General features: G+C 35.7%; 2 protein-coding genes across 5 annotated transcripts; both read left to right on the forward strand.

The window, feature by feature from the left end:
* Positions 1 to 6686, forward strand: LOC129576415 (probable multidrug resistance-associated protein lethal(2)03659). Of its 4 annotated transcripts, none has more exons than XM_055461527.1 (15): positions 1 to 64; positions 684 to 966; positions 1064 to 1231; positions 1295 to 1454; positions 1523 to 1745; positions 2553 to 3558; positions 3647 to 3851; positions 3917 to 4305; positions 4401 to 4888; positions 4984 to 5124; positions 5193 to 5282; positions 5352 to 5432; positions 5497 to 5896; positions 5959 to 6186; positions 6246 to 6686. In XM_055461527.1, exons 2-15 carry the CDS (start codon positions 779 to 781, stop codon positions 6523 to 6525), a joined length of 4047 nt encoding a protein of 1348 aa, XP_055317502.1. In that variant the 5' UTR covers positions 1 to 64; positions 684 to 778; the 3' UTR covers positions 6526 to 6686. The 4 variants fall into 4 exon arrangements, with proteins under 4 accessions (XP_055317502.1, XP_055317503.1, XP_055317504.1 ...); XM_055461528.1 differs by having other exon boundaries at positions 8 to 64; positions 5250 to 5282; XM_055461529.1 differs by lacking the exons at positions 5959 to 6186; positions 6246 to 6686 and having other exon boundaries at positions 8 to 64; positions 5497 to 5582; positions 5660 to 5866.
* A 922-nt stretch (positions 6687 to 7608) lies between these two features.
* On the forward strand, positions 7609 to 8988 carry LOC129576431 (uncharacterized). Its single transcript, XM_055461545.1, has one exon. It carries the CDS (start codon positions 7609 to 7611, stop codon positions 8986 to 8988), a length of 1380 nt encoding a protein of 459 aa, XP_055317520.1.
* Positions 8989 to 11834: the final 2846 nt, after the last annotated feature.

An 11834-nucleotide genomic window follows, 5' to 3' on the forward strand; every position in this document is an offset into this window, starting at 1 on the left:
AGTCTAGCGATTACTCTAGCCGACAATAGAAGAATAGCGTGCTTCGTTTTACTTTCATATTTTTGTGAGTGATCTAACTTTTCAATCAAAAATTGAACTCATATTTATTTAAATATCAACATGAATTATAATTTCTGTTTATAAATAAAAACAGTTAGCTCATAATTCAATTAATATAATTCAATGAATTATTAGTGCTAATGTTACAGTCATATTACTTGCATTCGTTATAAAATAAAGAGTGAATTATGGTACACCATGATCATCGATACAGTATACAAATTCCATTATATTCGATAAGCAGAACAACAATCCAACAACAGTTTGCTCCTACAGAATACACTATTATACAGCCAACAAAATAATATAGCTTGTTATAACCGAACAGAGCTAGACAAAAACACACTGTGTGTGTATGCACTTGCATGTAGCCTAACAACGGACTCACAGTAGATGTTCGGCGCACACAGTTGAACCGAAATCTATGTAAATGTGGACGTACACCAAAAATACAAGAAATGTGTGCGACGCACATCTACTGTGAGTACGGTGTTGGGCTAAGTGCATACACACAGTGTTTTTTTCCAGCTCTACAACCAAAACACTAGAACAAACTCATGAATAGTAGATGCTCATGCGAAAACCAATGCATTTTCACTATCTTCCGTTTTTTTTCTTCATAGAAATAATTATTTCAGTCAATTCATCGCGCCGTTATTATTTTTGGAGGCAACAAAAACTTGTATGTTCAGCGAATCTTGACTGGAAGTGGAACAGCATGCAAGTTGTAGAAAAGAAGTTAAGAAAGCGTAATCCGAGGGAATCTGCTAACCTAATCTCGATATTATTGTTTGGATGGTCAATACCGTTTTTCAAAGCCGCCTACAATAGAACATTGGATTCGAACGATGTATGCGTACCACTTAGAGAAGATCTATCCTGTGTGCTTGGTGATCGCCTTGAAAGGTTACAATTTTTACAATGATTTCCTTGTTTTATCCTAAGACTAACCAGCAAAACGTTATAGCACAAGGACAATTTAAACAATTCTCTTCATTTTCAGAAATTGGCAAGTTGAGTGCAACAAAATGAAAAATCCACTTTTATTGCGAGCGATAGCGAAAACATTCTGGTTTGAAATCGTCTTCATGGGATTTTTGTGTTTCATGAATCTATGCGTTTTTCAATTAACTCTTCCACTTTGCATTGGAGAATTCGTATCATATTTTCGGTAATTCATTGCTTGTAATTTTCATTGCAAAAATAGATCAATATTCTAATTTTTTCTTCTAAGCACTAACTCTATACAGTCACGTGATGATGTATTGAAATATGGCACAGTAATTATTTTGTTGACTATCATGTCTGGATTGTGCTATGTTCATTACTATTTCTATGGACGGTATTACGGAATGAGAATTCGTGTTGCTGTTTGCAGTCTTATCTATAGAAAGGTGTGTTTACTTAATATGTTTTATTGCGTTTAAATACACTTATCTCTATCATCATTGTGTTGATTCAGACACTTCAACTGTCGCAGAGGGCCTTAAGTGAGACATCACCTGGAAAATTGATCAATTTATTATCGAATGATGTTAGTCGTTTCGATTTCCTATGTACGTTTTTGCATCTATTATGGATGGCTCCTATGATGACGGTTATTGCCACATACATCCTATGGACCGAAGTTCGTTGGGCTGGAGTTATTGGAGTAGCTGTGATTTTTTGCATTGTTCCGATTCAAGGTAATTTCACTCACATTTTCATGCATATATCGTATTCAATCTGATAATGGGGGGATTTTTTTTCGCAAGCCGTCTCTAATGAAATAACCTAGGGGGAAAAATCATTTTTTTCATCTTTTATATCCGCACGCATCAAGTAATAACTTAGAAATTCAATGGTATGCATGTAAATCCGAAATATCCATGTATATTCAACAATATTCATCGTGAACGACAAATGAATATTACTGAATATACATAGATATGCCAAATTTACGTGTATAAGTATGAAAAATAAAAATAATAGTGAATCAATCCTTCAACCGTAAATTTGATTGATTTTGGTAGATAACGGTGAATATTGGAACATTTTTTGACATTACAGTCTAATGAATATTATTAAATATACATAGATATTTGAGATTGACGTGCATACCAGTAAATTTGTGCAGATTGTATCGTCAAAAAATGGTCCAATATTCATCGTTATCCACCAAAAACCTTCAAAAGTGGTTCAAATTTTCGGTTGAAGGTTTGATTCACTATTATTTTTATTTTTTCAGAGTTATTTGCGTTCTGCAAAATCGCGTGAAGCCCCTAGGAAATAACGCATTTTCTATGTCGTTACATTTTTTTACGTCCAAAATCTCTTTTTTGTGGAAAAATCCAAAGTTCTATAAACAAATTCGATTATTTCTTATTTTAGTTGCACGAATTGTTTCCAAAAAATTGAAAAATTGAATGAGATGCGTTGTTTAGTTTGTCACGGTTTGCCTAAAAAATTCTCCCTGATTTGAGCTTCACACTGATGATCTTTTCAAAGCGTAGGCTATTTGGGAAAGTTCGCTGCTAGTATCCGTTTTAAAATTGCAACACGAACAGATGAACGCGTTCGCTTTATGGATGAGATTATTTCTGGCGTACAAGTAATCAAGATGTATAGCTGGGAAAAAGCATTTGCTCAACTTGTTGCGGTGGCTCGACGATCGGAATTGAAAATAATTCTAAAAAATGGATATGTACGTGCAGCATTTATGACGCTCAATCTGTTCACTAGTCGGCTGGCTCTATTCTGTTCAGTTTTATCGATAATTTTACTGTACGGTCGCGAAAATATTACGGTATCAAAGGTGTTCATGATGTCAAGTATGTTTTCAGCGATTTCCTATGGAATGAGCTATTCATTTGCCAGAAGTGTTACCGAAGTGGGAGACTCATTGGTTACATTCAGGCGTTTACAAACATTTCTTCAGTATGAAGAAATCGGTGATTTTGACTGTGATAATTCGGGATCGGTGGAAAAATCTGAGAGCAAAGAGTTTGGGACGACCCAAAAACAAAAGGCCTCAAAGGATACGGCAATTTCAATGAAGAACGTTTCGGCTGGATGGAGAGATCACTTGAAACCAACGAATACATCCAAATCTAAAGCTACCTATAACGACCACGGAGCAATGCCAAACGAATTCAAACCATTCATGCTCCAAGACATTGATCTAGAGCTACCGAAAGGAAAGTTAATCTTCGTAATTGGATCGGTTGGCGCGGGCAAGTCAACATTATTCCAAGTTTTATTACGTGAATTACCGTTGATTTGCGGTTCAATTATTAGAATTAACGGTTCGATATCGTATGCAAGTCAACAAAGTTGGATTTTTAATCACAATTTAAAACAAAACATAACGTTTGGACAACCATTGGATCAATCGCGATATGATGCGGTTGTTCGATGTACAGCTTTGGAAAAGGATTTCGAACAGCTTCCGGCAGGTGATTTGACGGTGGTCGGTGAAAACGGCAGTGGACTTTCTGGTGGTCAAAAATCGAGAATCAAGTAAATCATGTTCGAAATCAGTCTTTCTATTACATCCACAGTTTTTGTTAGTGTCATTCAATCCTCAGATTATAATCGCTCGTTTCAGTTTGGCACGCGCTATATATAGACGCAGCGACATCTATTTGATCGATGACCCACTGAGTGCTGTTGATACTCATGTTCAATCACAAATATTCACGGAATGCATAGGTCCCAATGGATTTTTGGCCAAGCAGCAATCGACTAGAGTTTTGATTACACATCAAATACATTTCCTGACAGATGCCGACTGGATCATCGTATTGAAAGATGTAAGAAGTTATGAGTTTGGCTTTCAGAGATCGAGAAAATAACCATTCAATTTATATATTTGTAGGGAAAAATCGAAACTCAAGGAGACTATGATCATGTTTTGAATAGCGGTGTCGATTTGGCAAGCCTATTAAAAACAAATGAAGAGGAGAATATCAAAAAATGTGAAATTAAAAAATTGTCACTGAAAAAATCTGAAATCATAATGGACAACAGCAAGAATATTCCACCGCAATCCATTGCTAACGAATCATTGCAACAGAAGGGGGTCGTTGAAGAAGAAACGGAACTTCTCGAGAAATTGGAAGCATCTTCAAAGGGACAAATTAAGGGATCGTTGATTGTAAACTATTTCAAAGCTTCAAAAAGACCATTTTGCTTGCTATACCTAATGCTATCCTTCGTACTAGTTCAAATTCTTGCTGGCAGTGCGGATGTATTTGTTTCACGTTGGTAATACTTATTGAACTTATTGACATTTGAAAATTTAAAATTTCCCCCTCGTATAATCAATATATAACGCATGTAATCATTCTTTCACTTTTAAGGATAAGAAATGAAGAGACCAAAACCCAAATAATGAGATTAAATAATCAAACCGCGAGCAACTTAGATCTGAATAATTGGTCAACCGAATTGTACACATGCATTTACGGTGGAATAATGTGTGCATTGTTGATAATAGCCGTAACGAGATCGATATCTTACTATCACGTTTGTATGGCTGCCTCACAGAACATGCACGATTCAATGTTTCGCGGCATCATTTCAACAACGATGCGATTTTTCAATGTTAATCCATCGGGCCGAATAATGAACCGCTTTTCAAAAGATATGGGCAGCACAGATGAAGCCTTGCCAAAAGTTATGCTCGACGCTATTCAACTAAATTTAAGCACAATCGGAGCGATTATCGTAACAATTTTTGCAGACACAAGACTTATAATCCCTGTAATATGTTTGAGTTTCTCATTTTTCTTGGCACGTCGAATATATTTGAAAAGTTCAACGAATATCAAACGAATGGAAGGAATCAGTATGTAAAACATGTGAATCGAATCCTTTAAGAAGAATTTTCTGAATTGGATTCCTTAAAAGTGTTGATGTTTTTAATTTGACTAAATTTTGCAGCGAAATCACCCATTTTCAATCACATTTCTGCTACATTAAGTGGTCTACCCACAATACGAGCCAATCAAGCGGAAAGAGCCTTACGGGATGAGTTCGACAGACATCAAGATCTCAATACGGGTACCTGGTACATGGGTGCAGGTAAAAAACGATTGAATCAAATGTGGACTTATAAACAAGATTTTTTTTTATTGATGATTCGACTATAGGTATAGCAGATGCATTTGGTATAGCGCTTGATATCATGGTGTACGCCTTTGTTGCAGCTATCATATACTTTTTTGTGCTAGTGAATGAAGGTTTGCTTTTGGTTAAATGTCTACATGGCAACATTGTTTTTTTTAACGAAATTTTTCAAATATTTTCAGACGCTACTGGTGATCGTGTTGGTCTTGCCATTACGCAATCCGTGGCATTGATGTCATGGTTACAATTTGGCGTAAAACAAAGAAAGTATCCAAAAGATTTCTTCTCACATCTTACATTTGTTTCATACAATTTTTGTTTCATTAGGTGCTGAAGTGACAAATCAATTGGTATCTGTTGAACGTATCTTGGAATATTGTCAATTGAAACCAGAAAAACAGCCAGAAATACCGGTGCGTGTGCTGTCAACGTGGCCTGCAAATGGAAAAATCGAATTCAAAAATGTATTTTATCGCTATTCTGTTGATAGCGATGCCGTTTTACGTGGGTTATCATTTGTGGTGAAGCCACAAGAGAAGATCAGTGTAGTTGGTAGAACGGGTGCTGGAAAATCTTCGTTGGTCCATGCGATTTTCCGATTGGCCGAAGTTGAGGGTGACATACTCATCGATGATGTAAATGCATCTTCCGTCGAATTGAGTGTATTGCGATCGAGAATTTCAATTATACCCCAAGAACCGACTCTTTTCTCCGGAACATTAAGAAGGTATAAACGTAGGTTCTAGTACCACAATAAATGTTAACGGCTACCATTTCATCCACGATCAGGAATCTAGATCCATTTGAACAATATTCAGATGATGCTATTTGGAAGGCTTTAGATGATGTCGAACTTAAGGAATTCGTAAGCAAAAACAATGGCTTATCGATGCCAGTTCTAGCACATGGACAAAATTTTAGCACAGGACAACGACAAACATTGTGCTTAGCGCGAGCAATTCTTCGCAAAAATAAAATCATAATTCTAGATGAAGCTACTGCTAATTTGGATTTGAGGTAGAGTAAATTGTGTGATTAAGCTTTTCGGCCACTGATTCAATGTATTGTACTTTCAGAACGGATGAAATGATTCAACGAACGATTAGGAGCAAATTCGCTGACTCAACGGTCATTACTATAGCCCATCGACTCAACACGGTTATCGATTCAGATCGAGTATTGGTGATGGATGCTGGTGTAGCTGTCGAATTTGATGAACCGTATAAATTGATGATGATGAAAGAGAACGGAATATTCAAGCAAATGGTCGAAGCACTTGGATCACAAGAATACGATCGACTGTTGGCGTTGGCTCAAAAAAAGTTTGAATTGTCGAAAAATGATTCGAAATTGTGAAAAGTTCTGTTTTTAAGGAATGCGTATAACTTCTCATTATGATTAGAAATTATTATTATCATCAATCATTTCGTTAATGATGAAATATTTAAAAAGAATCGCCATTGATGTTATTTATTCTAATGCATTGGGACAAATACATAACTGACCATAAATGAAAACATGGATTTTTGTTTTTGGAATTTATGCCAACATTGAGTAATTGTCAATGTTTGCAAATGCTCAGCAAACGGGAAATTGTAATCTCCAAAATTCAACGCATATAACTGGTTGATGTGGACCGTTTTGAAATGAAATACAGTTTAGACATGGAATCAGTACATTTTCCACTTCATACTCCCCACTTGAAATTGTTGCTTCGATTATTTCAGGTTCATTCTTGCAAAAAACAGCTCTGCTAAACAAGAATCTAGAAGATTGCTAGAAGTACATCAAAGCGCGAATAAAAAAGCCAAAAATTAAACAACGTCATAAAAACAGACAAACCTATGAATTTATATGTATCTTCTAAGCTTTGTTTTAATTTGGCGTTTGATTCACGAAGAAAAAGAGCTGAAAAACAATGAAATGGTTTTATCCTTCAATACAATATCCTCAAAAACGTTTGTGGAAACAGGCTAGATATTTTTAAGACTGCGACAAAATGAGGATTATTATCGTTGTTGTCAAAACAAATTAACTCAATATACTATTGGAAAGCATTTTGGATGGTCGTTTTTTCAGATTTGATGGAGTTGGTGTATAGCAGAAACATTTACGCCCACAAGAAATCCCAACTCAAATACACTCATTTTACACCGCCCACTATTTGCTTTCGCATACAAATATTGTTGTGTACGTAAAAATTTCTATAGACTAGTTTTTAGATTCGTTTCGAATTCATAATCTGTCAGAAAATTTAGTTTTATTTCAAGTGTCGAATCGGATTGTTCCCCTTTTCAAATAAAAATCAACTCAAACAAATCAATAACAAACAATATAAACGTGTCAACTTCATATTTCGTTTCAATAAGAAAAGTTTGATCATTTTAATACTCTTGGCGTGATATTCAATTTCTTGTTGAATTATCGACAGAAACAAAAATGGCACCGAATACACAATACAACATTCAGAACGTCATATCATCCAGCGTCGAAGAATTTTACTTGAGCGAGGAGATGGCGGATATCCACTTTATTTTCGAATCAGCCGATGGTCAATGTGAACACATACCGGCCCACAAACTATTGCTGGTCACCGCAAGTGACGTCTTTCGCACAATGTTCAATAGGACGTGGCAAGAAAAAGACGAGGTTAAGATTGTTGATGCCTCAGTCGAGGCCTTCAAAGAATTTCTGCAATTCTTTTATTTGCCGCGGGTAAAAATCACAACGGACCACATTACAGAAGTCATATACCTCGGAAACAAATACAATTTGACCAATTGCTTAAGGGTATGTGAACAATTCATCATGAACTCAGTGGACGAAGACAACGTCTGTTGGGCATATGAGCATGGGATTTTCTTTGATCAAGCGGCTCTGATTAAATTTTGTGAAATATTCATCGGAATCAATACGAAAGCGGTGTTGGAATCAGAAGACTTTTTGGAATGCAACTCGAGTGTAATAAGTCACATTTTAAAGTTGGATATGTTGTCCTGTTCAGAGGGAGAAATCTTCAAAGCGTGCATGAACTGGATCAAAGCAACTGCAAGGGTTGATCAACTAACACAAGCTGTCGTACAAATCCAATGTGGCGAATTGTTTGGCGATATTCACTTCAAATCGATGACATCACAAGAACTCGCAATGCTAATTCCGTCACATGCTGGTCTATTCTCAAGCGAAGAATTCAAAATTATTTGGCAGTTGGCGGCACTGCCTAAATTTCAGTCAATTAAATTCAGCGAAAAGTGTAGAACACCGTTGAAACCTGTTTCATGGATTAAAAAGCCCATGATTGATTGTGAACGTTTGATACTAAGACAAAATTTCTTAGATCAGCCGTATTTTATTCAAAATGTTGAAACAACAACATTCTCAATCAATCAGCCACTCTTTTTGACTGAATTGCGATGTGCTGATATAGCTAGACATGATGACAACACGTACTATATAGCATATGATCTGCCAACTGAAGTGACTATCACCGAAATACCGGATTCGAATCAATCTGGCGACGAAATAGTTCTGTATAATGCGAAAACCATTCTACTTGGTGATATCGGGCGAACATTCATAAATTTAGTGAAGCCAATTCTTGTGAAACCGGGATTTACGTATCAAATTCGTCTACAACAATTGCCAATAGGAGGAGAGCATTGCACTGGAGAGTTTCTGAAATCGGAAGTTGAAATGAAGCCAAACATCATTGTAAAATTCCACGGATGTAGCCCAATTATTGCATCACGAAGAGCGCCAAACAAAAAATTTACAAGAGGACTCATTAGCGGCTTCAAATTCCTGGACATTTATAAATAAATTTGGAATAACGAAGTCTATCTCTTTTGTCAACAAAATAAAAAACAATATATTTTCCATATAAAATGAACATACTCATTCAAACTGCCAAAAAGTATCGATAAACAAAAAAAAAACATTTGTACATAAACACATAAATCGCTCAATAAAGACAGCGATTAACTCATTTTATTTCGAAATTTTGTGAACTGTTCGTCGTCCGTTTCGTGAACGGACGGTTCATGTGCACTACATGCACACGACATTGTGTTGCATTAAGCTTCTAACAAGGTTCACTCTGTGCTATTTTTCGATTCTGCAATATTTTTCCATTCCAATCGAAATCTTCCACACAAATTATCCTCGTAATGCCAATCGAATCTCCGAAAATTGAGATTATTTTTTCGATCCTTTGCGATTATCTCAAAGAGAGGCTTTTCTGTATGTTCAGATTCTACTTTCAAGAGCCTTTGAAACATTCTAATTTGTTTGAATAATAAAAAAAACACAATACTCCCGAGAATATTGTCTGAGTACCATCAGGTAATCACCCCAAATTAGCTGAAGCTTTAATCTTTGGTCGAAAAAGAAGTGACAATTGAAATATTTAAATTGTGGGGTTTTATGGATTATAACCATCTGCAAAAAAAAACAAATTTTACTTCCAAAACTGCTACAAAATACACTAAATACTGTTCTCTATCGGAGATTATGAAAAAAATGCTGTTAATCACCGGCTCGTTTTCTCATTAGTGAATTTCAAGGAGGAAATTTACAAAGCAGAGGACAAAAAATGCACATCCCATAAGAGAGGTCAGATGCACGCTCAGTACCACACACATACCTGTACAATGTGCATAGACACCTTTAATCTGCTCATTGACACCGCCCAGTTTTTATTCTCGAGCTTATAGTTTTTGCAAACCAAATCAGATAATTTAGTCGAGTTTTAGTTGTTGAACGAAGACAAACGCTGTTTTTTTTTTCAAACAGGCTTATAATTTACTAGTAACAATATTCAGGTTTCAAATAAGTATTCAGTTATTTTGGACTCTCACATAAATTGTTCAATTCATATGAAAGAGTTTGGACAAAATAGTCAATCTGGATACATATTCTAACTGCCGCCAATCTAGTTGTGTGTAAAAAAAATATTTCTATTGTTAAATTCAATCAGCTTCCCAAAATTAACCGAAATCAAAATGGCATCGAATACGGAGTCTTCTAACGACATTTTCCCGACCATCGAAGAATTTCATTTGAGTAAGGAAATGGCGGACTTTTATTTTTTTTTCGAATCGGCTGATGGAAAAATCGAACGTCTTGCGGCGCACAAGGTCCTATTGGCCATCACGAGTGATGTCTTCCGTACGATGTTCAATGGATCGTGGCGAGAGACAAACGAAGTGGCAATTGTTGATGCTCCGGTCGATGCATTCAAAGAATTCCTAAAATATTTTTACCGAAAGCCAACCACAATTTCCATGGATCATGCAGCCAAAATCATGTACCTCGGCGATAAATACAATGTGTCCAAGTGCCTGAATGAATGTGGACAATTTCTTGTAAACACACTGTGTGAAGACAACGTTTGTTCAGCATATGAGCTTGGTATTTTATTCGATCACACCAACCTAAAGGAAGAGTATGAAAATTTTATCGTAATGAATACGAAAGCAGTGTTGGAATCGGAGAGTTTCTTGGAATGTGATTCGACTGTGTTAAGTCACATTTTGAAGTTGGATATTTTGACCTGTTCAGAAGGATAAGTCTTCGACGCGTGCATAAACTGGATCAAAGCAACCGCAAAGGTAGATCAACTTACCCGAGAAGTCGTTCAAGCTCAACTTGGCAATATCTTTAACGATATTCGTTTCAAATCGATGAAACCACAAGAATTTGAACGTTTCATTCCGTTATATCGTGATCTATTCTCATCCGATGAACTGGAAAATATTTCGCGAATGATTAAATTGCCAGAATTTCAGTCTACGGTATTTCATAATGGCCATAGAACACTTCTTATAATTCGTGCATATGATGAAAAGTATTTGATCAAATGTGACCGATCAAATGTGATCCTTCAACCGGTTCGATTCTTATAAATACTATATTCAAAGTGTGGAAAAGACAATATTCTCAATCAATCAACCACTTTTTTTGAGAGCATTCGAATGTTCCAATCTAAAAGAATATAAAAGCGAATATCGTAACTATACTACTAGTGATCTGCCATCTGAAATATCAATCATTCAAATTCCTGAATCGGGTCAACCTGGGAATGAAGTTCTTCTTTATAGTGGCAAAACAACTCTACTGAGTAATAACGACACATTTGTAAAGTTAAACAAACCGATTCTCGTTAGACCTGGATTCAAGTACGAAATTCATCTAAAACAGACTCCACCGAAAGGTTACTGCTCCGGAGACATATTGAAGACGAAAGTTCAAATGCAATCAAAAATTATTGTACAATTCTATGGAGATTCTAAAGATAAATTTAATTATAATAATAAGGAAGGTGAAAGGGGATTGATTACCGTCCTCAAATTTACTCGAATTCCTCAATAACAACGATAGTATGTCAGGAAATCGAAATTTAAGCCACGAAAAAATTGTTATGAAATAAAATGAATATTTTTCAACCAATAAATATTATACACCAGAGACTTTTTTTTCCCGAAGACGAAAGGCTCCGCCATACACCATATCGACAGCTAGTTCACATTATCATTTCACACAAATTTATTCATATTGTTAGAAAAGGATAATTGTTATGAAGATACAAAAAAAAAAAAAAATAGAACGATAAATCTATGAACACACTCAATATTATAGCGACATCTATTATTAAAATAGCTTGTAGT

This window comes from Sitodiplosis mosellana, unplaced genomic scaffold, assembly GCF_009176505.1.
Source record: "Sitodiplosis mosellana isolate CC-2019 unplaced genomic scaffold, AAFC_SMos_1.0 Smas_scaffold_6185, whole genome shotgun sequence".
In the NCBI taxonomy this organism is placed as follows: Eukaryota; Metazoa; Arthropoda; class Insecta; order Diptera; family Cecidomyiidae; genus Sitodiplosis; species Sitodiplosis mosellana.